Genomic DNA, 26,263 nt, shown 5'->3' with positions numbered 1-26,263 from the left:
TCTTGTGTTTTCCTTGTGGTGCATTTGACGGCGATGAACCTTCTATGAGTATACTTAGCGATAGCCAAATGGAATATTCGTGTAGAGAATGATTTGTTTTACAAAGCGTTTTCAATGAAGAGTATTGAACATTTGATTTATAAACCTACTTGAGATCTCAAACCCTTCTTAGTTCTTTCACTCCCAATTCTGCGTCACGGTAGGTTGTTCCACATCTCTCTGGTCTTTACGGCGTTCCAAACATCCTCGCTGGGTAGATCAAACTTCCTATCCATGTCCTCCAGTCCTAGATTTTTGTCTCAGGAAACACAAGAAGAACCTAACGAGAACTGCCATAGCCGAAAGAGAGCCGTAAATGAAGCCCAGCTTACCGCCAAGATCAACATGTCCAGGCGCGTCGGTAGTTTCCACGTACGGGTATGAGAATGTCACAGCGAATCTATCACAAACAATTAGTATTCTGTTCGACGAAGGATCCGAACAGTGAAGGCTAAAACTGATACTCAGTAATAAGCCTCACAAAATACACCGGGGACAAAGATCCCTGTCTAAGGCTATCGTTTGAAGGCTTGGTGATTAGTTCCTTAAATAGCTCAATCATTTGATTTATAGAATTTTTGGGGAACGACAATGTTTTACGGATTAGAAATAGGATTCACTGAACAGACCGTCCTACAGCATGTCCGACCCGGTTGCCTTATACAAATATTATTTGGCATGTTCCCCAGCTAGCCATATTCTGACCAAAGCAGCCGTCCTCGGTCTAGTACTATTCCACCATCCTTTCCTCAGATTTGCACTGTTTGAGAAAAAGATCACAGATAATGATCGGATTGAATATTCCCAGAAATTCCCGGCCTTATATCCCCCCAGGTACCACATTCCTGTGGCATTGCTTGGCTTTCACGTCCCGATTTAGTGTTCATCCCTCGCCGCTTTTCACTCACAGAGTTCACCCTGCTGACTCAGATCTCGTTGCGGTTGCGGTTCCGCGACCACTCGTACTTGCAGATCCTCTTCTACACTCGGTCGTTCAGGTAAATAAGTACTGAATCTTTCATGGCACTCAATAGCTTGGCGAGCTCCTGTCACATTCCTCGGTCTCGAAGCCTACGGCGAGTTTCCTGCTAGAACAGGCCGCCAGTGCCCCGACGCACCCTGTGGACACTGCGTCAAGCTCCGCGCAACTTTGCCGACGCTCCTCCGCACATGTCTCAAAACCCACGCTCTTCCCAAACTGGAATGATCTAATGAGAGAATGTCGCAAAAGCCGCGAAAGCTTCAGCGCGTCTCCAAGGCCTGTAGGTCTCACTGCCTTTCGATTTGATTGATTCGGAGGGCACTCTTCAGCCTGGCTGCCTAAACCGCGGACAAGAGGCCTGCATTCACTGACGTACGCAACCTAATGCAGGCGACTTTTGCAACAGACGCAGCATCAAATGCAGGCCAATCGAGGACCCGCTCGGCCGCTGCCAAAATTGTGCGGACTTCGATGTACCGTGCACCTTTGACCGCCCTGCAAAACGCCGGGGCGTCAAGGGTGGCTCTCGGGCGAGTGGCCGTGATGTTCGGTTGGTGAGTGCATCCGTAGATAATGATGTTCATATCGCGGCAGGAAGTGCAGGCGGAAGAGCCTCCGGCTCCCCGACTTCTCGCAGTTCGCACCGTCCATCCGTCTCCAGTGATCCCTGGTCTACCTTTAACCATGGCTGGCCAATAGCCGAGGGTGATGACCATGATGGGCCACTGCACAATTCTTGGAAATCATTTGCCATTGCCTGTGACCGGCAAGTAAGGAATCTAGTGCAGGTTTATTTCGAGATTGTCTATCCAATGTATGATGGATCTCTAAGGCGCCCCCTGGCTGACTATGTTGACTGAATATATCATTTCTAGATTTCCCTTATTTCACATGCCGTCCTTGATAGAGCAGGTCAACAGCAAGGAACATCTCCGCAATCAAGGGCTCTTTGCCTCCACAATGGCTCTTTGCTCTTTGGTCTCCGCTCGTGTTCGGGACGGTGCATTGTACTCTAACCGGTGGCACCGAGAAGAGCTCATTGATCCACCTTCCGAAGCGTTTTTTGCAGCCGCGAGAGACTCGATTCCTCGGGACCTCGTCGCAGTCAAAGGTATTCATTATATGCGTGCGTGTGCCATACTGGCTATCGCCAGTATTCAAAATGGCCAGATCAAAAATATGCAGAAGTATTCCGGATTCTACCACACCCTGACTTCCATGGAAGGCCTTTATGACGAAAAACTCTGGCCAAAAGACTTGACGCCGATTGAGACGGAGGAGCGGCGCCGACTTGTACGAAATGTACACCCCTAATATGTTACCGCCTTACTAACCGATACGGCAGTTCTGGTCTATCTATACGCTAGACATCTATTCGACAATCGTGTGGGGTGGTGTTATTCGATATCGCGAGACCCATTCCTTGGTGCGCTATCCCAGCGAAATCGACGACGAGTTCATCACGCACCACGGCTATGGTGTGCCGCCTATACTTCCGGGATCGGATTCGCTTTCGCCTAGCAACGTAACCGTTGTCTCCCGGCAGCCTGTGACCTGGCTGCGTGGTTGGAACTTCACCACAGACCTTTACCGGATTCTTGAGCACGTGGTTGATGGCAATCGACGCCACTTCTCTTCGGCTAATGGGACGACACCAGTGTGGCCACTCTTTAGCCCGTTATCCATATCTGAACCGGCGGTGATGGATCAAGTCCTTACTATGTACTCCGCACTTCCACCACAGTTTCGCGAGACGCTGCCCACTACAGGAGATATGTCGAAAGACTTATTCGGGTTCCAATCAGCCAATATTCAGGCAACGCTACAACTTCTTCGGATGGTGCTCTTGTCTAGGGAGGAAATTGGGGTAGAGCGAAAATGCGATGTGGCGGGAGAAGTGCTCAGCGTGTTTTCGAATGTACCCGTCGAGTACTTGAAAGCGATCAGCTCCCCTCTGGTATGCGTAGTCTTCATGCTTCTCGGGGCCATGTACTGATTATTTCCAGCTCCATCACCTCGGCGGAATTGGCTACATCCTCGGCTCTGTCATGGAAGGGAGTTTATCTGAAGCATCCTACACCCGCGTTCGCACATTACTGTACGTTATCCCAGTCACGTGGAAGACAATGGACGCCCGGGCTTCTGGCTGACATTTTTTGCATACAGACTCGAAATGGCAGATCTTTTAGAACGTCTCGAAACGGGCCTACACCGTGCCTCCGGTGCCGGCGAACGGCTGCGGTCGCAGGTTGATCGAATAGATGGCTACATGCGGACCTCAGTTCTGCTCAACCTTACTGCACCCAGTAACGCGACGCAGATCGTCAACGCAAAATCTGATCCTGCTGTTCCGACATCGTACACGCCGGGCATCCCGGCTGCCGGAACCTTGCCTGGTGCCGGCCTCGACCAGATGTCACAATTCCAACTGCCACCAGAACTGCTGGCAGATTGGCCATGGCCGTTGGATTCTTGCAATACCGAGGGATTTCTGCCTCTGGCGTTCGAATAGTCTCATTCTTACGTGGCGAGGGACCGAAGATGGCATGTACGACTAGGCATAACATAAAAGCAGGTGTATTTAATCTTTCCCATGCAATTCTTGTTGCTACTGTACAGTTGTACGCAGAGGTTCGACACAAATCGAAATTTGTCCCAGATGATTCACCTTTTTTATCTTCATATTTTTCGACTGCCGATCCGGGTCGCTGGCCGACATATGACGTATCCGGGCGATGTAGTATACGCGACGCGTCAAACCAGCAATGCTACCCGCGCAGTGTGAACCTCGGCTGTGGTGGCGAAATTCCGGTTGGGCGCACAAGAGGGCGCCCCGACCGAAACCCCACGGGGAGGAGCATGCCCGGATATACTCCAGCATCGGCTTTGACGCTGACGGCAAGTTCCACATCGGCGTCGGAAGTACGGTACCCTCGGAGCCGAAAACCGGAAAGTGCAGTGGCTGGCCAGGCGCACCGGCCAGCTATGCCCGGGAGATTCCTTCCTTCCGAGCGGCTGGATCCCGGAATTACGGAGGACGCATACCGTGGATGCTGCTTGACGTGGGGATGTGGATCGAGACGGGGGCGGACTTGTCGGCGATAAAGCGCGTGATGCTCGGGGGAAGTAAATTTTTGAAATGCTAGTGAAAAGAGCCTATTCGCATTAAACAGGGTAAAAAGTGCGTTGAATAGGTACTGGTGTTAACGTCCCCCCTACCTCTTACATTTTGAGAAATCTTGTCTGGATCATGATGGATGGACTAGACTGAGAAAAACATTCGACGGCTGCGTCAATCATCAACGGTATATACACACAATGAACACCCCAAGAATAATGTATCCAACCCATTTCATCCCAAAGAAAACCGAGCTCATTATAGGTAGTTCCCTTTCAAGAGACATTTATCTACCACTTGTTGTTGAAAACCTTGCCATCGACATAGTTGACCAGCTCCTTCACCGGGGAGAGATGATCGCGACCAGCACCGAAAAGCACACCTTGGCGCATGACCTTGCGGTAGTTCTTGCCCGGAGAAACCTTTCCAAGCACATACTCTTGACGAGTCTCGACGCGTGTGGGGACGGGAATGGAGCGGCCCACCACCGCCTCCATACCCTGCCAGGCGAAGGTGATAGCCTCCTTTGCACCGGCGGGAATACCGGCCTCATCCAGCATCATAATGCGGGTATTGGGGTAGTGCTTCTGGATAAAGGCCGTGATGTTGGGGTTATACGCGCCGCCACCGCACATGAAGATCTCGGCAATCTCCAAGCCTTTGGGGGCATAGCGACGGTAGTGATCCACAATCGCCTGGGCGGTAACCCGGGTAATCGTGGCCACGACGTCGTCCGGACTCAGACCCTTCGCCTCCGCCTTCTTGATGAGGTCGTGCGCGAGCGTATCGCGGAAGACTTCGCGGCCGGTCGTTTTCGGCGGCTCGAGGGCAAAGTACGGGTGGCGGAGGAAGTCGTCGACAAGCTCCTGGTCGACGGTACCACGCGCGCCCATCTCGCCATCTTTGTCATACTCGCGCTCGCCATTCGTATAATGGCGTACCACGGCATCGATAAAGACATTGCCGGGGCCAGTATCAAAGTCGTAGCACTCGTCTACGCCCCCTTGGTTGTCTGGCGGGATGAAGCACACGTTTGCGATGCCGCCGATGTTCTGGCAGGCACGTAACTTGGTTGGGTGGTGTAGCACCAGCGCGTCAAAAAAGGCAATGAGCGGAGCGCCCTGGCGTCCGGCGGCTTGATCGCTCACGCGGAAGTCAGTCACTGAAGTGATACCAGTGCGGGAGGCCAGGAAGGAGCCCTCGGCCATTGTCAGGGCGCTGCGAGTCTCGCCTGGCTCGGGCATGGACAGCAGCCAGATCGTCTGGCCGTGGGAGCCCAACACATCAATCGAGCCAATGTCAACCTCATAGTCCTTGCAGAACTGGTGCACTGCCGACGCAAATGTCTCGCCCAGGATGACGTTCACCTCTGACAACTCGGATGGCGAGGTTTGGTTGTGCAGGATCATGTTCATCACCCGCTTCTTGATAACTGGCTCCAGCGGGATCTCTCCATACTGCGTCGAGCGTTAATTGTGTTTTGTGCGGAGGACGAGGAGGACAAGTTACCTTGAGCAGCTCAAAGTGCATAGGCGACTCGGGAGTCTCCTGACGGAAGCGACAAAGGGCACAGTCGATGCCATCCTGCGTTGACACGTGAGTTGCAATTTCCTATGATAATCAGGCTGGGGCACTCACCATCGACGTCCCACTGTTCAGGCCTAGGACGGTCAGATCCAAGGCATGGCCGGTCGTGCCGTTGCTGATAGAACCCATATTGATCTACACACGGGGATCCGATGACTGTATCGAGATTACTCGCAGAGCGTGGTGAGCGAGGACTTGGCCGTATTTAACGGAAGCCCGAGTGCATTTGCCGTGGGTGGGGAACACAAGCTAGCGCGGTATACTTTGATCTCCGCTGAGCCCCAACGTGCATGCTAAATGGTTGCGGCTAAGCGGGAGAACGGTTAAATGCTCGTTTCTGGCCGTTGCCACCGCGGGGCGCGTAGAAATAAGCAGAAATAAGCAGAAATAAGCTCGGATTTAGCCAATGCGGGTGGCGTCGGGTAAACGGCAGAACGGTAGAAGGCTCCATTCTCGCCCTTGCCACGATGGCGAAGTCGATTTAGCTCAGACTTCAGAGAGAGGCTGTTAAACGGCTACACGCCTGAATGCGGAGCTGAATGGCGTCCCCGCGCTTTCTCCACGATGAACTCCATCCCGTTCGTCCGGGGTCGGAGGATCCACCGTATAAAAGATTCGTGAGCCTCGAAAATTCCGATGTACAAACTAGGCCAGAGCAAGTAACCAACATGGGCTATACGAAGCTCTGGAAGCGGCTCTCGCCGCGGCAGCTGAACTTCGCCATCCAGTTTTTCTCGCTCATCTCCATCTTCTTCGAAGGCTATGACCAGGGTGTCATGGGAGGTGTGAATGCCGCGCCCAAGTACGTCAGCGAGGTCGGCATTGGGAACCCAGATGGCACCAACATCGACACCACACACCAGGGCGGAATCGTCAGCGTCTACTACCTGGGTGCCATCTTCGGCTGCTTTGCTGGAGGATGGTTGGCTGACCGGATTGGTCGAATTAATGGCCTGTTGATGGGCGCATTGTTTGCCTTGGTCGGCGGCGCTTTACAGGCGGCCGCTCAGAGTTCGGACTTTATGATCTGTGCTCGTGTAGTGACGGGCGTTGGTACCGGAGGTGAGATCTCTACGATGACCGATTGTTCTAACCCTGATCTGACTCGTGATGTTGCAGCCTTGACGGGCATTACCCCTGTCTTAGTGTCAGAAACCTCTTCCGCGGAGCACCGCGGCGGATTTCTGGGATACGTCTTCATTGCCAACTGTCAGTACACCCGGAAGCATTTTCGTTGCGTCCTGCTAACATCTCCTAGACCTAGGAATATCAGTCGCATATTGGATCTCCTTCGGTCTCGCCTTTATTGACAACGGATACTCGGATGTGCGATGGCGGTTCTTGCTTGCCTTCCAGTGCGTCCCCGCCCTGATTCTGGTCTGCTGCATCAAGATGCTGCCGGATAGTCCCCGGTATCTCGCGTCAGTTGGTCGGAATGAAGAGGCGCGTGAGATTTTGACGTCTATTCGCAAGCACAAGGCTAGCCCCGAGGAGATTGATCGGGAATACTTGGAAATTGTGACCTTGGCAGAGGGAGGCGAGCGTAGCTCCCCTGTTCAGTTTTTGAAGATCTTGCTCGGAATGGGAGGAAAGCAGCATCCGAATGTGGGCCGACGAGCTTGGCTGTGTGTCTGGCTTCAGATCATGGCCTCCTGGACCGGTATTACGGTAGGTGCATCCCGGCCAACATTCCTTTATGGCTATATCTAACGAGGTCGAATTACAGGCCGTCACTGCGTATTCTCCAGTTCTCTTGCACCAGGCTGGATACAGCACCATCAAGCAAAACGGTCTAGCCGGGGGTCTGAATACGGTTGGCATCATCGGTACCATCATCAGCGCTCAGATCGTCGATCGCCTAGGTCGCCGTATCTGCCTCATTGGTGGCGCAGCAGTGCTATTTGCGGTGAATCTCATTGTATGTCTCTACTTCCCATGGATATCGCGGTGACTATCTCTAACGGTCTACCAGGCTGGAGCTATATACGAGGGCTCATTGCAAAATCCTAGCAAGGCTTCTCAGTATGCTCCCGGAGCTATTCTTATGTTGTTCTTGTTTAATATTGGGTAAATCGACCCACATCGACGTTCCATTGTTCTTTACACTAACCCGATGTCTGCTACTAGTTACGCTGCCACCTGGGGTACTGTCGCATTCTTGGTACCCACAGAGATCTTCCCCAGCAACTTGCGAGCCCAGGGTAATGGCTTCGGTATCACTGGGTGGGCTATTGGTGTGGGCATGACCACTCTCGTCAATCCGATTATGTTTGAAACCATGAAGGTAAGCTTGGCATTGAATCTGTGGTAGACAAAGCTGACCATCCACAGAGCCGCACCTACTTCCTCTTCGCCGGTCTCAATATGCTATGGATCCCCATCATTTACCTCTGTAGGTTTCTGCTGTTGCAAAATCTCGTTTGAATTCCCTGAGCTAATGATTGTCAGTCTACCCTGAAACCCGCAACCGCTCCCTGGAATCGATCGAAGCACTATTTTCCACCTCCAGTCCCTTCTACTGGAAGATGGAGCAGGCGTATAAACTGCATGGTGACGTTCTGGCGGAACACGGAGTCCGCAAGAGTGTTGGCCTTGAAGGTGACCCAAATGAGTCATCATATGAGAAACCAGAGGAGCAGACGATTGCCTAGTGCCCCAGATGGCTTGTACGATTATCGCATGTTTTTTATAGACAGTTTCTTACACGGTCTCAGACCTTAGCTAAAAATCAGCTGAACTGGTTTCGAAGACACACTACATGACTTTATATCGGTCGAACCGACATAATTCCCCGGATACTGTACCTACCATATTTCCTCTACCGCGTGGGGCTATCCCTTTCTAGCTGCTGCCGCGTTACAAGGGTGGGAAGACTCAGCCTCATTGAGTAAATTTCAGACCGGGCTCAAAGTCAGAGCTGCTTATCAAGATGACGTGATGATACTGCGACATCCACTCAAGCGCTCAGTGTTCTCTGAGAGATTCATCTATGCTGGCTATTGAGCACCCAGCCCTACCATAATCTATGTTTTGTGACCTTCTTTTTGATGACTATCATGATAATCTTATCTCTTAAGATCCTCCATTCTCGGTCCTGCTCTTATTACAAGTAACGGACAAACTTTGACAAACGTACACACGGGTTTCAGCCCCTATAAAGCCGGAGTCTGGCATTTCTAGCTAAATGGAGCAAATATGATCTCAGCCTAAAGCTAGTGTACAAATTAGAGCTGCATGCCTCGTCAAAACCCCCCAAGCAACAATGCCGAACGTTCTACTTCTTTCTATTCTTCTCTTCCAATTCATCCCTGAATTCTCTACCGCAGGTTCCAATTAAGGGCCAAAAACTATTATTTACTAGGCGAGATGAGCTTACGAAAGGACGGCACTAGAAGCAGTTGGAAAAGAGCAGTTACGTTTTTGGTTCTCATGCGAATGATGACGCTATACGAGGAAAAGATAAAGGGATACCCAAGACTGATCTGGGGTGAAGTTTTTCTGGGTCATCATATAGAATTGTGACTTGTTGCAATGTATTCGCTTACAACCGTACTTGCTGCCAGAATACCTGGTTGCACAGCTTCTTGAGAATAGGATGACTATCTGTGAGCACTCAATCCTTTTTCTCCTTCTGAGGCCCATCCCTCGCTGCATCCTGCGTCATAACCAAAACCGAGGCGACGGAAGCAATAGAACTAAAAAAGGCCACCATGGAGCTCCAGCCGGTATTTATAAATGGGTAGATGACAATCGAGATGATTGCAAAAAGCAACCCCAAGGTGAAAAACATCCACATCGTGCCGTAAGCTGGTGAAAACAAAGACTTCTTCAATAAGGGAATAACCATGACCAAATTGCCGAGCACGGACATGAGACTGCTCTGGATCAGGTACATGAATTCTGCATCATGAAACGAGCCTGGTGCGCTAGACTTCATGGATATTGAGAATGCTTTGTATCCTGGAACGACAGCCGCGATTAGGAATATAAGGATCAAGGCTATAAGCCCGACGTTTTCCTAAATCGGTATCATTCAGTCACACTGTGGTTTTCATGAATTTGCATTCAGATACTTACTTTTTCTTTCATCAGTCCCGCGGATGTCCCAGCAACCAAAGGCTCTCCAGGGGATGTGGACTGGGAACTATGCGGCTGGGAGACTGGGAGTGTCAACAGTCCCTGCATTTCCAATTGAGGATTATTGCCCAGATCGCCCACAGACTCCAGGATGGCGATTCTTTCATCAATTCCTTGCATGATTGGAGCCAAATCTTCAGGGGAGTCCTCTGACTGTGCTTTCATATCGCGAAGAAGCTGGTTTCGGCCGCTTCTGATTTCCCTTTCTAGGCTTCTCAGGACTTTGAGGACGATTTCTCCACTAAGACTTTTCGTGTTCCTATGCCACTGCATAAATATGTCCAGCATTAGCTCCCAGTAATGTGTCTCAAAGGCATCTTGTAGGTATTCGAAAATTTCCTGATTTTGCCGATGGGTAGAATTGAAAACTGGGCTCAATAGCCGGGGTGGGTCCTGATTGGCATCGTAATTCCATGTTTTGGACAAGGCTTCACAGAATGCGCCAAGATCTCCAAGATAGGCTGTTTCTGGGTTCTCCACGCTGGCTGGATTGGGACTTTGTCGTTTTGTAATATCTTCTCGAATATGTGTGAGACGTTGCTCGACATAGTCTCGGTCAAAGGATGGTACAACCGACTGAAAATATTCCGCAAACCCGCAATCCAGGAAATTGAAGCGATCAGCGATGTACAACAGATGCTTCTTGATATTTCGGTTTATGACCTTTGTATACGGCTTATAGTAGCTACGGTTGTCGCTTGCTTGTTGATACTAAGAAACCGTCAGGAATGGTTCGTGAAGGTGCAAGGAGACCTGCGTTACTCGCTCTTCTACCTGCTTGCAAGCGAGCCTTCTTCAAAAGAGTATCGCAAGTCAAACCTAATAATTCTTTTTGGTAGCCTTTGATAACCAAAGTATCAAAAAGTGACGCTGGGGGACCAAAATTGACTGTGCCATAATTCTGGCCAATCTGAAGAGATTGCGCGTTGTCTCGTAGCGAAATCCTGATCTGGGAGTCTGGGGACTGTTCCTTGCGGCCTGCATGTGTATTGAGCTCTTCATCAGCGATTTCGTCAGTGTTCTCCCTGATAGCCCCGCGCCTGGGTATGTTGCCTGCCATAGGATGTATAATCAGGTGGAGCTGAACGCTAGAGCTGCGATTCAAAAGTTTCAAAGGACCTGATAAGACTTGGGCTTATGGGCTACGTTTTAATAGTGCCCAGGGCACAATCCAACGTGCCGTGGCTTGCTGATGTGGCTGTGTATATACTGATATTGTATTGATTGGACACAAAGCTTCTAGACTACGCGCCGGGCGCACATATACCGCACTAAGAGATGTACAAGGAAAATCTGCAAGCACTCAGCCACTTCGATATTGACCCGGGTCGGGAAAAGCAGGCGGCGGTGTGTTGTCAATTAGTACCTGCTCCGAGTACTAATTGTCGCCCGGTTGAATGGGGCTCCGCGTGTTTACTCCCGCCATATCCGCGCGGTGCCCCGACCAGCATCGCACAACTAGTCAAATATATACAGGTCCTAGCTATAATGGCTCAGATACGTGCTTAGATCCACTCAGATAGCAAAACGCGGCGCTCAGCGAGCACTAAAAGGAAGAGGAAAGCCAAGAATTGGATTCCGGTACCTAGGGCGCCATCTTCAGAGAGAATCTCGTAAGGGCTTACTCCCATGCATGCTCTTTCAAGCAAGGTAGAAAGCAATGATCAATGTTTGGAACCACATGTAGCTTCCTGTGAGATTCCAAAGGAATTTACAAGCCGCCGTCATCTGCTGTAGACAAAATTCCGAACGATATCATACGAATGTACCCAAGATATTTCGGATGACTAACTACCTGTCGTAGTAATTATTCGAGTCCACCAGGGATATTCAGACTTGACCAGCAGAATACCACGTGACATTGTTTCCAAAGAGTGGGCTAGACGTCCGTGGAATTCGGGTCCTGCCCAGTAAAGACTTTGTACAGTCGCTTGCTGGCCGCGGGGCCCACGCGAGAATCGGTGAGAGCACCGTTTTTGTTCGCAGATTTCTAATACAGTCATTTTGTCAGTGAATTCGGAAGAAAGCGACAGATAAGACAGAGCAGAACAGAAGCGTACCCTGACATCCTCCAGCATAGTGGGCCCATGCATGCGCATACCCCGGACCAAGTCAGTGACACAGGAGTACTGTGATGAAATACCATATGCCATGGACGCAGTGACACGATTCACTTCCTGGAGCATCTTTACAAATGTGTCAAGCTTGTCGTCCCCAGATTTCACCTGGCCATTTTCCATACAGAAAGCCGCGTCATGGCCATCCATTCGTTCCCGTCGGTAGGGAATGGTAGAAATATGCTCCGTGAAAATCTTGATCCATTCCGCCGAGTCGGGTGGTGTATTCGTGTGATAGATGAGGCATGAATGTGTCACTTGTAGCGCGAGGAGGGCGTCTTCGATCATATCGTCGTCGACAGGTGGGGTACTCTCTGGTTTATTTTGGGGTTTCCTGCCTCGACGGGGCGCCGTGGATGTCTGGGTGGGAGCTGGTTCCGGTTCAAACTGACGCAGCACCTCGGCTTGATAGGCTCTGTTTCGGGAGTTCCGGTTCTTGCGCATCCAAGACGTGAGTCCTTCAATGAGATAGATGACTGTGCAATGCGGGTAGGCACTCTTGATCTTGAGGACATGCAGTTCCAATGATTCTCTCTCTTCGCCATTTGGGGCTTCAATGACCATGTCGACAAAGTCTTGTGCAGGTACCAAACAGAGCACATGTTTTTCTTCCAAGATGTGAAATGCACATGGCTCCCAATGACCAGCTGCTTCATTATACGTGGCGTTCATTTTTCGACGCCATTTGATTACGTTCGCGATCGGGCCCGTGAAAAAACCATGCTCAACGTTAAGTCGCTTCATGAATTCAACGGCCTGGTTGCCAACACTGGTTCCTTCCAGGGAGCGGGACAAATCAAGAATCATCTCTGGTGTGGAGTCCTTCTTATCCACTTTGAGCTTGTTGACTTCAGCAATGTCCGCTGCCAACTGCTTCTCCTTGGCCTTTTCTTCCTTCAGCTTTTGCTTCCGCTCCTTCTCGAGCTGGCGTTCGTGATCTCGCTGTGCCTTCACTTCAGCTCGGGCCTTGGCCCTAGCCTCCTTCTGTTCTGTTGTGAGTTTGCCTGACTTCTTTGCGGGTCGCTGTGGTTCAACAGGTTCATTTATTTCGTCGGAGAAATAAGCAGCTGGCGGAGTGTCCATCCTGGCGCCTTTTCCTTTTTGAGAACGGGGCCTGGCCTTGATGTCGGATCGAGTACCACTTCTCGTTGGTGCCGTGTGCAGGGTAGATAACAACGCAGCAGTGTTGCTAGAGAACCCGGAGTGGGAGGCGCATTCCCTCGTTCCAGATAGCGCAAAAGTATCCGCAAACTCCGGAAGTGCAAACGGATCACTGAACTCCTCTATCTCATCTTGCCTTGCACGTCTTGTGTTTCCATTCCCTGGAAGCCTCCAAACATCGTCCTCATCATCGAGCGTAATGACTTCGGGAGGTGGTTTGGGCAGTGCAAAAGACTCATGCTTAGAAATTATTGGGGCGGAGGAGGTGAAAACAATGGGATCGGATTCTTCAATATCGCAGCCTAGGTGTTTCTTCTGCGCCGCGGGGTTCGAGGGCGGGAGGCTGAAGTCATCGTCTGAGAAGGAGAAGATATGATTTCGGTCTGGCCGGGTAGGCCCATGCGCCGTAAGGGTTTGCCTAAGAGGTGAGCCCTTTTCATTGCTCACTCGGCGTTTTTTCGCGGGTTTGTCGAGGAAATCATCGTGGTTGAAGACGGACACGTCGATCGAGTCAGACGATATCAGCGCCGAGTTCGTCGTGAGGCGGGCCGGGGGTTGACGCGTCGCAGCTGGCTTATTCGGCGGTCTCGAGCTCTCAGGAAGAGGCGGGTCCGATGATATGAGGTCAATAACATCACGCATGTTGGGAGATGCCTGTGACACGAGAGACGCGGTGCGGGAGAAGCGCGACGTCACGTTGTCAGGTGACCCTTAATCGGATCTATGCGCGGGAGATGGAAGACCCAAGTGAAGTGAAGTGAAGTTAAAGGAAGACGGACGGAATGGGTATTATCTCGAAATGAGCTAGCTAGTTTACGCTTTACGAAGTAAAAGAGCAATGGCCACTGCAAGGAAGGATCCAAGGAGGGCTAGGGTGACAAGCACCTGCTGCCACCCGTGGAAAGGACGCCTCTCCGCCAACAACATCGTGGAGATCTCCTCTTCCAGTCGATCGCCCATGGCTGTGAGCGAAAATTCTCGCTCTACTCTAGCTTTTCCAGCTGCAGCCATACGATCTACCTCCGTTTGGGTCATGCCATAGAGCACCTGGTCCATAACCGCGGTCCATTCGTCAACCGCGTGAGCGTCCCGGAGCCAGCCCGTTTCGCCTTCCACGATTGTCTCTAATGGTCCGCCGGTGTTCGAGGCTAGTACAGGCAGCCCGGCACGCATAGCTTCAACGGGAACGATCCCGAAGTGCTCGTTGATCGGGGTGTATAGAAGTAGCCTGGACTGTGCGAGCAGAATATTCTTAAAGGTGGTGGGGACGGAGAGAAGGAACAGGACATCGATATCGTCGGGAATAGACAGCGCGGAAACCACTGACTTTGTGGTTGCGGTTCGTAGGCCAAGTCCCTTCGCGAGATCGTCGAGTTCTTGGTGGTACTGAACATTTTCTTGGACGCGATTGTCGTAACCACCTGGATGGATGTTCAATCAGTATGCCACAAGCGAATCAAGATTACCTAGGAACAAGATAGGTCGTACCAGCAATTACCAATCGTGTCCCGTTCCTTTTTTCTGCGCCCAGCCCATTGTATGCGTGGACGGCTAGACCCATGTCCTTCTTCCGCTCGAAACGATTGATGCTCAGTAGGATCTTCTTGCCAGGCCAAAGCGCCTCTTCCGGCTCCTTTGCTGGCGTCGCAGCTCCAGGGTCTGTATCGACACATGGGTAGACCACTTCGACATCCCCGAGCTTCTCGGATCCAAACACACTGCGCACTACGCCGCGCGAAAAGTTCGAGTTGGCGACGACTCGATCCGATGCACTCATCGCCCACCCCTCGAACCAATCGAAAGGGAACCGGTACACGGTCTTCGCTAATCGGAGAAACGAGCTGCCTTCGTTTCGTCGTGCGAGCAATTGATCGGGGAAATGGCAGTAGAACAAGATTCGTTGGCGTCGGGACTTGCGCGGCTGACTAAAGGTTTTGAGGATAGGTACACAGGCTGGTAACTGGTCAACAATGAAAATATCATCTTGGTCTTCCTCTGCAGGGACAGCCTTGTCTTTTGCTGTTGATTCGCCCCTCGATCCGAGCTCCATCAATAGCGACAGTGTCAGATGGAGCTGACGCAGCGAAGCCATGAGGATATGAAGCCTGCCGAAGACATGGGCTGGGAATAATGTGTCTCCGCGAACACGAATGTCCAGTGTGCCATCGCGCGCTTCCTCGAAGCAGTGCGTCTCGTCGCAATGGGAGGTGTAGATCGTCACACGGTGGCCGCGGTTCTGCAGAGCCAGGGCGACGTCGATGATGAGCCGTTCTGCGCCTCCAATTCCTAGGTCCGGGTGAATGATAACCACGTTGGAGGGCGCAAGACCCGACATCGTGGTCGGGTGGTTGGAGAATGCCCGAATATCTGGGTGGTTGTCGATATCAATCATCCACCGCGTCCCGCAAGAGCGGCGATAAAGACACGTAGGGGCACGTCATCACATGACGACTACAGCTTTGATGATGCACCTTGCACTCAAGCTGCTTTACAGTAGCTCCTAGTTTAATAAAAACTATCCTTAAATCAACAGGATTAATAATAAACAGGATTGGCCGTGTTTGCTGTAAATCCAGCATGTTTTTTGCATAACTATAGATCTTGTGATCCTTGCTTATCCAAGATGAACAGCTCGGGTCGCGCACCTTTATCCATCTGCCGATGGATATGAATACTGCCGGCCCTGCCTTGCCTGCAACATACAGAATGTGCACCATCAAGTCAGCTAAATACAAAAAATATCCAGGCTGTAGGTAAACAACACTTGGAGGTACAGGAACACGCACGAACCTTCAAAGGCATCTGTATGGGTCTGGCCGTAGCCCAACCCTTGGCCCCTTGCCACAATCCGGGGACTTAAAGCGCTGTGGGGACCCCAGCTCGACCGGCTAAACACGTCAAAGCCGGGCATCTGGCCGCGATCACTCGGAGCTCTTTGCGGTCGTTTGCTAGAAAAGAAGCCTATATCTGTGCTTTCTGTTGATCTTGATGGGTTTTTGAAGGCCTTGAGGGCATCGTCATGGCAGAGGAGGAGAGGAACCACAGAACTAGCGATAGCGCTGCACCTGAGCATGCGGTGCAAGCACTCGCGACACAGGAAGATGAGCTACGTCCGCCAACAAAGCTGTATGTTCTACCTTCCCCAGTCATTAGCGCGTCCTTATGCACCGCCCAGCCTCGCCGTACAACGGTTAGCTATCACATATGCTAAACCCTCCGTCAAAGGCGTCAAGCGATGATCGCTGCAGCAGGCTTTATAGTCATGTTCATGACCTGCGCCATAATTTTTGCCTACGGTGTATACCAAGCTATCTACGAGGAAATGGCCAAACAGACCCAAACGCCATTTACTGGGACGTCTTCTTCCGTTATCAGTTTGATCGGAACTCTGTCCATCGCCATCATGTCCATGGGCGGGCCTTTCGTCATGACATGGGCTAAGCTGTACGGTCCACAGCCGGTGGTTATGTGCGGTGGCGTTGTATTTGGACTGGGGTGTATTCTCGCCAGTTTGAGCGAGTCTGTTTGGGAATTTGCCCTAACACAAGGCGTGCTGGTCGGAATGGGCACCTGCATGGCCTATGTACCGACCATGTCCGTTGCACCAACATGGTTTGATAAGCGCCGTGGCCTCGCCATGGGCATCGTGATCTCAGGGTCCGCATGCGGTGGGATGGTCTGGCCCCCCGTGCTACGAGCCATCACTTCTTCCATCGGGTTCCGAAACGCGCTCCGTATTTCCGGCGGCCTTGTGATCCTGTTCGTCCCGCTGGCTGGCTTCACCTTGCGCTGGGAGCCCAGCTTCAAAGCCAAAGTCCAGGGTCAAACGGCCGGCCTTTCGAAGAAAACCGGCTGGATCAATGTACCACTGGTCAATTGGCGGGTAGCCAAGTCCAAGAAGTTTGTCTCGCAAGCTCTGGGCTGCTTCTTGCAGTCGTCTGGGTACGCGACGCCACTCTTCTTCTACGCGGCGTTTGCACGTTCCCTGGGGCATAGTGAGAGCATGGCGGATAATTATATTACAATCAGCAATGCGGCCAACTTCGTCTCTCGTATCTTCATCGGATATATGGCGGACAAGTTCGGCCGCCTGAACGTGCTCTTTTTGACGACAATTCTGAGTTCGGTTACCGTCTTTGCGTTCTGGCTTCCGGCAACGTTTGCTGACCACTCCATCTCCGGGACTGCGGCAGATGTGCTGTTCGTCTTGTTCGCTATCTTGTATGGCTGCTTTGGCAGCGCATACATCTCGCTGTTCCCGGCCAGTTTGATCGAGTTATTCGGGGTGCAACACTTTACCTCGGTTAATGGTGCACTCTACCTCATTCGAGGAATGGGTGCTCTGCTGGGGACGCCATTGACCGGGTTATTGTTGCCTGGACAGTCGGCGTTGTCGGCTCCGTTCAATTACGAACGGGCGACTATAACTGTGGGAGTCCTGCTCTTTGCTGCTAGTATGGCGACTCTGTGGGTGAGGATCGAGGGTGCAGCTGGCAAGGCTTGGACGTGGAAGCTGTAAGCATATGTGATATCAATCTACTCTCTTGTGTATTGTAGGTAGTCTCTGTCATAGGCCGTCCACCCAATCAAGTCAGTTCAGTTTGCAGCCCACCTCCAATGCCAATGGAACAATATTTGCAAGACATATCTGGTTCCCCACGTGCTTTACAGAGTGCTCTCATATGCTCTTCATAATCTACAGTTGAAGTTGACCAGCAGCCGTGACACAGATCTAGTCTGGATAACCACTGTCACCTGTTTCTACTACGACTATACAATGGTAAAGCAGACGAAACCTAAAAGGTCCCAGGTATTCGACGGAAAGATTTGAATGTCAGACCAGAGAACGTACACAGCGCAGAAAAGCGACCACAGGTTTGAAATAATGAGGAAAAGCCAAGGGAAACTCCACCGAGGAAACAAAGTAGTGGTCCCGGACCATTTAAGCACCAGTCAATCTAGAGATAGCCGACGGGGAAAAAGAAATGTACAGTGGAGATAATCAGAAGGAATATAGAATTCTACCAGTCATAAAAGAGGTCTGTTCGTTGTGAACGCGAGGAGGTAACCACACAAACAGAAATATGTGAAAGAGAAAACAAGACAGATCAAAAAGAAATGTGCAAAGGGTAGATAGTAGTCGACTATATCACAGGGTAGAAAGGAGAAAGGCAGAAGAGGTATCGATGAACTGACGGGGAGATGGAAGCAGGTATGTGTCATAATACAGAATATTGGTCGGGGAGAGTAGGTTGTACGTGCAGGGGCAGAGACGGATTGGAGACAACGGAAAAGGGAGAGAAAAAGGAAGAAAAGAGGGGGTATGAAACAAGTAGAAAGAAATAAGGCAAATGTACACATCGAGGGCGAGAGCGGTAATGACAGGCGTAAAAAAACACGACACGCTTTTGTAGGATGCGAGCATGTGAGGGGTTTTGGTGGGTGATCCCGGTTTAGAAGCAGTTAAGCGTGCTCTTCTTCTTTTTCTTGTTGAGAGCGTTCATGCGCTCTTCCAGCTGCGCCCGAGCGGCCTCGGCTTCCTTACGGGCGCTGCGCTCCTCCTCGACAGCCTGGAGCGACAGGCGGGCGGAGTTGCGCTCCTTGCGAAGAGTAGACAGCTCATCTTCGAGCCCCCACGCCTTCTTCTTCCAGCTCTCGCAGTCATTCTTGACCTTATTGCTTTGAGCTTCGAGATCCCCAAGGGCCTCCTCCAGGGTGGCAGTCAATTGCTTCTCGGCGTACAAGTGCTTCTCGATGGTACGGATCCGGCTTTCCTGGTCCTCGACGAGTTGGGCGCTGACCAGCTCCCTGCTCGCATGACGGGAGCTGGGCGGGGAGACACTGCCGGTACCGTTGGCGGTAGAGGCAATGGTTGGAAGAGGGGGAAGGGGAATCGCCGGGGGAGGCGAAGGCAGGGACGCTGCAGATGAGCTCTTGCGGAGGTTGGATGTCAGCGAGCTGCTGCGGTCGTGGGAACCATCGGAGGTTCCGTTCTTGACTTGAAGCTCGAGCTGCTCGATGCGCACATGGTATGTCTCAATGTCATTCTCAAGAAGAACAATCTTGGCCTTGGCATCCTCTAAGGCCTGGTCGCGCTCCTGCTGGATGACAGACAAACGGTTGTGGTGCTGGTCGAAGCTGCTGGTAATCTGCTCCTCGAGCTCCTCCACCAGGCGCACGCTCTTCTCCCTCTCGATAGTGATCTCCTCAACAAGAGCCTCCTTCTTCTTAACCTGCTCATCCTTCTGGCGAAGAGTGTCCTCCAGGGTGGCAACCAAGAGAGCCAGCTCGTTCACCTTGGCCTCCTGGGTGGCATTCTTTTTGTTCAATTCTTCCATATCACCGCTAGCATTGAGCTGCTTGCGCAGTTCCTCGTTGGTATCCATGAGCTCAGCGTACTTCTCCGAGAAGTGCTGCTTCTGGGCCAAGATGTCTTGGATCTGGTCCGCGAGTGTCGCGGTGGTGACATCGGAATTGAGCAGGGATGAGACAGCCTGGAGCAGATTCAACAACTCATCACGGGAATCAGCAATGTCCTTCTGCAAGGCTGCCATGGCCTTGTCGTGCTCAGCATCTTTCTCAGAGAGGCGAGCCTCGTGCTCAGCTTGAACCGCAGCCTTGGTACGTTCCTCGAGCTCAGCAAGTTCACGCTTGTGAGATTCTTGCAGAGAGTTCAGGTCTGCCTTGTGCGAATCGAGGGCGGACCTGTGGGTGGCAATCTCCTGCTCCAAATTGGCAATGCGGGCCATATCGACTGGGCCGTTGCTCACTTCGGTGGCAGAGGACTGTGCGAGCAATTGCTCCTGGAGATCCGAGTGGGACTTCTCCAAACCAGCGATCCTCTCAACGTGGGTGGAAATCGTAGTCTTGTGCTCCTCAATATCCTTCTTGAGGCACTTCACGAGCTCCTGCTGCTTTGCGCGCTCAGTCTCGAGAGCCTGTGCGGCAGCCTCCTTGTCCGCAGAGGCATCGTTCGCTGCAGAGCGCTCCGAGCGCATCGCCTCGACAGAGGCCAGGGAAGTCTCGAGTTCGGCCAAGGTAGTAGCGAGCTGCTTCTCCGAGGTCTGCAGAGACTCTAGAGCAGTCTGGTGCTTGCCCTTCCACTCGGTCAGTTCGCCTTCTAGGACATCAATTTTCCTATCCTGCTCCTCGGCGCCGGCATCCAAGGCCTTAGCCGCGACCTCTTGGCTCTGCAAGAGAGCATTGAGCTTCTCAATTTCGGTCAACAGCTGCTTCTCCCGGGTTTCGTGGGCCTCCCGGAGCTCATTGATTTGGTTCTCTTGGTGCACAACCTGATCACGGAGTTGAGAAACAAGGCCCATGTCAACGGATGAAGCACCTGACAAACTGGATCGCTCTCGGGTGAGACCAGAGATAATGGTGGCCTTCATTTCCATCTCCTTCTTCACGTTGTGATTCTCGGCCTCCAGGGACTGGAGACGCTCCATCCGTGAAGACAGCTCATGCATTGTGGCATCCAGGTTGTTTTCAAAGTTGTGAAGGACATCGGGCTTGCTGGCAAGCTCCTCATTGGCAATAATGCGCAGCGCGGTGAGGGACCGGTGAGCACGATCGACACCCGACAGAAGGTTTTGGCTGGTCATACGTCGGATCATTTTGAAGCCAGGGGTGGAAGGAGGGCTAGACTTATTGCGTTGAGCCTCGGCTTCGGCCTTCAGCTTCTCGACAAGAGTCAAAATCTCCTCGTGCTCAGTCTGGAGTTCAGCGTACTTCTCGGTCATGCGATCGGCATCAACCTGGTGCTCAGCAAGCATCTTGCGCATCTTCTCAACCTCCTCAGTGTCGGCGGAGGCGATGACAGAAGAGGCGATAGGAGTCGCAGGCGTCTCGATGCTGTCATGCTTGGTGGCTTCAGAAAGCCCGCGCAAAGCAGGCGACTCCCCGGCCGAGGACAATTCCGAGGAGAGTGATTGCGAGAATGAGTGTTGTGCCCCAGACTTCGAGTTCACAGCGGCTGCTCCGTCTTCTAAAAAGAAGAGACAGGCCGGGAGACTTCGTTCTGGACAGCGGGGGCTGGGTGACGGGCTTCGTCCATCTTGTCCTGGCGGAGCTCAGCGAGAGCCTTCAGGGCTTCTTCATATTTAGCCTCGAGCGACTCGTAATCACCCAAAGTGTTCTCGTGGCTGAGACGAAGTTCGAAAAGTTCTTGGGTAACAGTCTCAAGCTTGTCGACGACAAACATGGACTGGGCAGGGCTGGAAATCGGCTCTTCACGAGCAGCCTCCGTACGTCGGGCCTGGAGTTTGCTCGTAACATTCTCCAGCACCTTCAGGTCCTCTCCTGGCTCCTCGGCCGACTTTTCGGCATCTTGGACGGTCTCCTCTTCTTCCTCTTCGGGGATGGGATCAGAGAAATCCTCATCAGACTCGGGAATAGCGGTCTCCGCAGCCTCATTAAGGACGTCCAGGGACGGGGTGTGCTTGTGGTGGGAGATCTTGACCGGGGGAGGCGTATAAAACGAGTCGATGCCGTTGGTGCCAGCATACTCCTCGCCATTCTGCTGGTGCTGTTGGTGGCGAGTATCAAGATCATGGAGTAGGTTGTCGAGAGTTCCGAGACCACGCTGGCGCTGGATGACATGCTCCAATCGGATCACCTCGCGCTGCATCAGCTCCATGTCCTGATCAGACTCGGCGAGTCGGTCTTCCAGTGTGGAGATATATTCTTCGCAACCTGCTTCATTTTCGCGAGCACGGCTTAGCTCCTTGCGCAGCTCTGCCACAATGGTAGCATGCTTTTCTTCTCCAGTGGAGGCACCATCCACCTTGGATTCCAACTCGTGGAGGTAGGTTTCTGTGCTGGCTTCACGGTCCAAGAGCTTCTGCACACGGGATTGCAGTTGCGCGTTCACCGTCTCAACATATGTACACTTAGTCTCACGCTCTAAGAGGGTGCTTTCCGTATTGGCCAGGGAAGAACGGGTATCGGACAGAGATGATTCCAAGCTTTGAATAGTCTTTTCATACTCGAGAACAACTTGCTCCACGGACTCCGCAAAGGATTTGGAGCGTTGGATTCTCTCAATTGAACTCTTACCCAGGTCATCCGGGGTCTCGTCGGTCCCTCTGTTGGTAGTCTCTGATTCATTAGCCAGACGTGAAATCAGCTTGGTGTGGCGCTGACTAAGTGCGTTATAGCTCTCCTGGGCATCGAGGAGCTGATTCTGAAGCTGGATCTCTCGCTCATTCTTGCGTTCGCTGCGTTCCGCAGAGACTGCCTCTCGACGGTCAGAGCCTTCCGTGTTGCGAATCTGCTGTCGGAGGAAGTTGACCTCGGCCTTCAGGCGCTCGATCAATGCCTGTTTGTCGCCATCGTCGGCGACCTGCTGAATGCGGGGCTTGCTTTGAATGGCCCGAGCTCGCTGTGCGTACTGGATGGTGTTAAGGGTCTCGCTCAGATGGAATTCAGCGGGAGTGACACAAGCAATCATGTAGGTGATCGCATTGCCACCCAAAGAATCTTGCAGGAGACGGGTGAGCTTTGAGTCACGGTATGAAACATGGGACCCGGACTGGCGAGAGGAGAGCTGTGAAATAACCTTGCCGAGGGCGGCAAGGCCAGCATTGATCGAAATACCTTCCTTGGCACGTTCGCCGGAAGCACCTGTGTTCTTCAGGCGTTCGCTACCTGCCAGGTCAACGAAGTGGAGCTTGCTATCCACGGTAACAGACTCGCCATTAGAGTACGAATCCACGGGCATTGACATGCGCTTTTCCTTGGGGGACATGGGTTGTGTTGAAGTCTTGCGCTGGATGAGGTTCAAGCTGAACACGGCGTGCGAACGAGACGATTTGGCGTTGATGGCGGTTGAGTCGGTTTGGCGAATGGTCGAGCCAAAGTTCAGAGCTCCAATGAGGTCATCGAAGGAGTTGATGCTGACCTGGTGCAGGCCGGTCAGAAGAATGCGTCCCTTGGCGTCCTCGCGAATGGTGACAGTGCTGCGATCAGTGGAGGAAACCGAGTCAGGAAGAAGCAAGTCCCGAAGTTGTTCATTATAGATCTAGATAGTAGATGTGAGATCTTGGTCAGGTGTCCCTACGCGACGTTAAGATGAGCCGTACCTCAACGTAGGTTGCCTTCAACTGCCAGTTCTTTTCCACATTCGCTTTTCCAAAGCTCGAGGCGGAGCTCATGGAGTATCGTTGCGGGGTTCGGAGACCGGTCGAGGCGGAGCCATTGCGGGCGTGTTTCGGTCCATCGAGATTTTCAAACAAAGCCTGGGCAGCGCGGGGAATAATACCTGCATTGCAAGTTGCGGTCAGTTCGCCGCCATCACTCTCTCATTCGCATTGGGGACTCACCCATTGCCCCAGAGTTATTCTGCTCATTCGGGCCCGAAGTGCCCATCGTATATGACTTTCCAGCGCCGGACTGACCATAGGCCAAGATGGAAACATTGTAGCCCTGGACGAACGAATTGACGCTATCGTTCAAATAATCCCAAATGCCATCTTGTTCCACCGTCTCGGGGAAGACTCGATCGAACACAAACAACTTGCGGCCCTGCGGGACATCTACAGCCACGCTGGTTGGGGACGTGACGTGGACCATGGAACGCTGAAACCGCTGGGGAATCAACTCGTACCCGGGGTCGGTAGACTTTAGAGGCGGTCGCACTCGGACAGCTGTTACGGAAGTTAGCTGATTATTCCTTCTTCAGTATCTTTGTGTCGCCATGAGATTCGCGGTGGTACGTCCATCGCCCATGCCGCTGCTGTGCGCGCGTATGGCAGGCGAGATGCTGGTAGTATTCGAAAAGGGACCACGTACCGACTTTGACCGCAGTCTTGCCATCCTCGTCCGATGCGCGACTTCCACCGTGTCTGCTGCTCATGCTCATGCGACTGTTGCTGCGCGATGTGCGCATCATCGCACTGATGGGCCGCGGGGCAGGCCCCGTCGGCGACGCTGGCGGTGAGGCGGTCATTCTCCCCAGGAGAAACCCGGGCGGGAAAAGGAAGGGGGGTTGACGATGAAGTCAGAGAAAGAGGGGTATGAGTCGGCGATGTCAAAGAGTTGCAGTCATCAGGCGTAACCAAGACAAAAAATTGTCTAGAGTGTGGAGAGTTGCGATGGTTAGTGTCCAGAACCCCTTAAATTTTTTGGCTGAGGGGACACAGCAGTTGGGCTGGCGCGCGGCAAGAGTCGGTGCGCACCGAATAGCCCCGATCAATGAAATGAGACGTACCTGGAGAGTTCAGATGGGCCTCTCCGACAAAGAAACAATCAATTGCCAGAATCAGAATCACCGGCAAGGAGCGAGGAGAGAAGAGGAGGTGTAAAAGCGCAACGTCTGGAGAAGAGACCGTGCATGGGCTAACTGCAGGCGGCTTAGCTCCGATTAAGATGAAGGAGGATGCGGTGCGGTCGATGGTGGTGGTGGAGACGGTGTGGACTGGGCCAGTCGGGGCCAGGGTGAACGGCCATGGATGAGTGGATGAATGAATGGATGAATGGATGAGTGGATGAAGTGGATGAATGGGGGATGGATTGGCAGTGTAGATGGGGACGATGTTTGCCTTATTTGTCCAGGACGAGGTGCGGACAGTCAACTGTTGACGTCCGTTCGGGCCGGATTCAGGGGGAGACTCCCCTTGCAAGCCAACTTTCTATTCCCAGCCATCCTCGGTTCGCCCCGCCAGACACTACCGAGTCTACCGAACCCTGGCCTATCCGACGTTTCCCCCCTGTCCACAGCCATACTACGAACCCGCTAAGGACACACTATGATAGTTGACGTTGACTGACGGCGGGGCTGGCGTTCCACGGGACCCAGTCAACCACGCGCGCGTCCCAGCATTCCGGTCGGGACAGTTGATGACAGGTTTTTGCCTCCGGTCGCGAACTGCGACTCCGTACTTTGTGACCGTTGAAATAACTGATCCATCAGCTTTCTCGTCCTCGTCAGCCACCAAGAACCGGTGCACCCACCTGTTCTACCTGTTCGTTTCAGATCCATACTTTAGGTTGTCATTAAAAGTGGGATGGGCCGCCCACTCAGAGACTCTCCACTGGAGACGATGTCGCCAGGATATCCCTTTTGCACCCTCCTCTGACTGGCGCCCGCGGAACCACGCTTCGCACTTTGCAATGTTGATCGCTGCCCGTCCCCTCGTCGATGGAAACCAGGGCTAGCCAGAGACGGGCCAGCCGACCAATGCGGCAATTTCTCCTAATCCCGGTCCACCATCCAGCCCGCTGCGATCTCCCCTACGGACAGTCTGACAGAGGCTGAGACCCAATATACTTTTGATTTCAGGATCCAGAGATCCAGACCCCGGAACGCTAGTCCTGTGTGAATTCAACGTTGACTTGGGGCGTTTTTGCTGATGAACCAATGCCCCTGAGGGGCAGAAAAGCTGATTCGCCCGCTCTCAAGGGATGATCCATCCCAAAGTCCATCCAGTAACTTCAGCCTTCAGCCCAAATTTGAGTTCCAAATGGCCAGTGTCGAGAACTCGGCCACGTCTATTTTGCACCTTCGACCCCTTTTGAAAATTCTGCTCGGCGCTCCTGCGTTGCCGGCCAAGCCCCAAACACACATGGAGAAAGGGGGCTACTTGCAGCTCGGATAGCGAGGGATCGACGTTGTAATTAAAAGTGGTGTCCCGAACCCTGCTCAGCGAACGTCAACGTGAGGCGATTCGTGTTGGAATTGAAGATGCCCCCCCTCGGCCTCGAAAATGGAAATCATACGTCCCTTGCACAACCCATCAATGCTAACGAGTGGAGCCCGCCCGGAGCTGGTCTTGTGCGAGGCAAGGTCGCTGCAGGTTCCTGGGATATGAAGGATCTCTCCTCTATCGATCGTAATATTCGGCTGGGATCCACCCTTGAGCTGGCAGACCGGTCTTCGGCCGAGCCCTGCTAGCATTTCGTCGGGCCCAGTGAGGCATCTCGAGCTCTGCTTACATTCACGTGTTGTTTTGATCATGTGCTAGCTTGCTGTGGTGGTATATGGTACTATATAGTATTCCTTTAAACCTCTCTCCGAACCCTTCACAGTCATATCGAACTATTTCACCCTGTGTAGTCTATAGTCTGGGTCTCCATCCGCTCTGCTCATCGACCAGCTGCCTACTCTGTGCGCACTGGCAAAGA

General features: G+C 52.5%; 9 protein-coding genes across 9 annotated transcripts; 4 read left to right on the top strand and 5 right to left on the bottom strand.

Annotated features, from left to right (window-relative positions):
- Positions 1-1,258: 1,258 nt before the first annotated feature.
- N7482_007169 (uncharacterized protein) lies at positions 1,259-3,533 on the top strand (the record flags this gene model as incomplete). The annotated part of the gene is made up of 6 exons (XM_056689294.1): positions 1,259-1,301; positions 1,412-1,835; positions 1,897-2,314; positions 2,367-2,978; positions 3,028-3,119; positions 3,188-3,533. 6 exons carry the CDS (start codon positions 1,259-1,261, stop codon positions 3,531-3,533), a joined length of 1,935 nt encoding a protein of 644 aa, XP_056541723.1.
- Positions 3,534-4,429: 896 nt separating this feature from the next.
- N7482_007168 (UPF0075 domain protein) lies at positions 4,430-5,855 on the bottom strand (the record flags this gene model as incomplete). The annotated part of the gene is made up of 3 exons (XM_056689293.1): positions 4,430-5,596; positions 5,649-5,723; positions 5,778-5,855. 3 exons carry the CDS (start codon positions 5,853-5,855, stop codon positions 4,430-4,432), a joined length of 1,320 nt encoding a protein of 439 aa, XP_056541722.1.
- A 410-nt stretch (positions 5,856-6,265) lies between these two features.
- Positions 6,266-8,377, top strand: N7482_007167 (putative MFS sugar transporter; the record flags this gene model as incomplete). Its single annotated transcript, XM_056689292.1, has 8 exons — positions 6,266-6,788; positions 6,846-6,935; positions 6,985-7,394; positions 7,453-7,644; positions 7,699-7,793; positions 7,854-8,010; positions 8,058-8,118; positions 8,175-8,377. The coding sequence occupies 8 exons, from the start codon at positions 6,266-6,268 to the stop codon at positions 8,375-8,377; spliced, it is 1,731 nt and encodes a 576-aa protein (XP_056541721.1).
- Positions 8,378-9,339: 962 nt separating this feature from the next.
- On the bottom strand, positions 9,340-10,923 carry N7482_007166 (uncharacterized protein; the record flags this gene model as incomplete). Its single annotated transcript, XM_056689291.1, has 3 exons — positions 9,340-9,744; positions 9,804-10,574; positions 10,714-10,923. The coding sequence occupies 3 exons, from the start codon at positions 10,921-10,923 to the stop codon at positions 9,340-9,342; spliced, it is 1,386 nt and encodes a 461-aa protein (XP_056541720.1).
- Positions 10,924-11,742: 819 nt separating this feature from the next.
- On the bottom strand, positions 11,743-13,783 carry N7482_007165 (uncharacterized protein; the record flags this gene model as incomplete). Its single annotated transcript, XM_056689290.1, has 2 exons — positions 11,743-11,853; positions 11,924-13,783. 2 exons carry the CDS (start codon positions 13,781-13,783, stop codon positions 11,743-11,745), a joined length of 1,971 nt encoding a protein of 656 aa, XP_056541719.1.
- A 171-nt stretch (positions 13,784-13,954) lies between these two features.
- On the bottom strand, positions 13,955-15,476 carry N7482_007164 (GDP-Man:Man(1)GlcNAc(2)-PP-dolichol alpha-1,3-mannosyltransferase; the record flags this gene model as incomplete). The annotated part of the gene is made up of 2 exons (XM_056689289.1): positions 13,955-14,562; positions 14,630-15,476. 2 exons carry the CDS (start codon positions 15,474-15,476, stop codon positions 13,955-13,957), a joined length of 1,455 nt encoding a protein of 484 aa, XP_056541718.1.
- A 900-nt stretch (positions 15,477-16,376) lies between these two features.
- On the top strand, positions 16,377-17,660 carry N7482_007163 (uncharacterized protein; the record flags this gene model as incomplete). Its single annotated transcript, XM_056689288.1, has 1 exon — positions 16,377-17,660. One exon carries the CDS (start codon positions 16,377-16,379, stop codon positions 17,658-17,660), a length of 1,284 nt encoding a protein of 427 aa, XP_056541717.1.
- A 934-nt stretch (positions 17,661-18,594) lies between these two features.
- N7482_007162 (uncharacterized protein) lies at positions 18,595-24,089 on the bottom strand (the record flags this gene model as incomplete). Its single annotated transcript, XM_056689287.1, has 5 exons — positions 18,595-21,099; positions 21,144-23,162; positions 23,224-23,402; positions 23,464-23,787; positions 23,933-24,089. 5 exons carry the CDS (start codon positions 24,087-24,089, stop codon positions 18,595-18,597), a joined length of 5,184 nt encoding a protein of 1,727 aa, XP_056541716.1.
- Positions 24,090-25,823: 1,734 nt separating this feature from the next.
- On the top strand, positions 25,824-26,033 carry N7482_007161 (uncharacterized protein; the record flags this gene model as incomplete). Its single annotated transcript, XM_056689286.1, has 1 exon — positions 25,824-26,033. One exon carries the CDS (start codon positions 25,824-25,826, stop codon positions 26,031-26,033), a length of 210 nt encoding a protein of 69 aa, XP_056541715.1.
- Positions 26,034-26,263: the final 230 nt, after the last annotated feature.

Source organism: Penicillium canariense (assembly GCF_028826845.1).
Source record: "Penicillium canariense strain IBT 26290 chromosome Unknown utg000004l_segment0_segment0, whole genome shotgun sequence".
Taxonomy (NCBI): domain Eukaryota; kingdom Fungi; phylum Ascomycota; class Eurotiomycetes; order Eurotiales; family Aspergillaceae; genus Penicillium; species Penicillium canariense.
The sequence above is the reverse complement of the archived record's forward strand: the minus strand, read 5'-3'. Positions and strand labels throughout refer to the sequence as shown.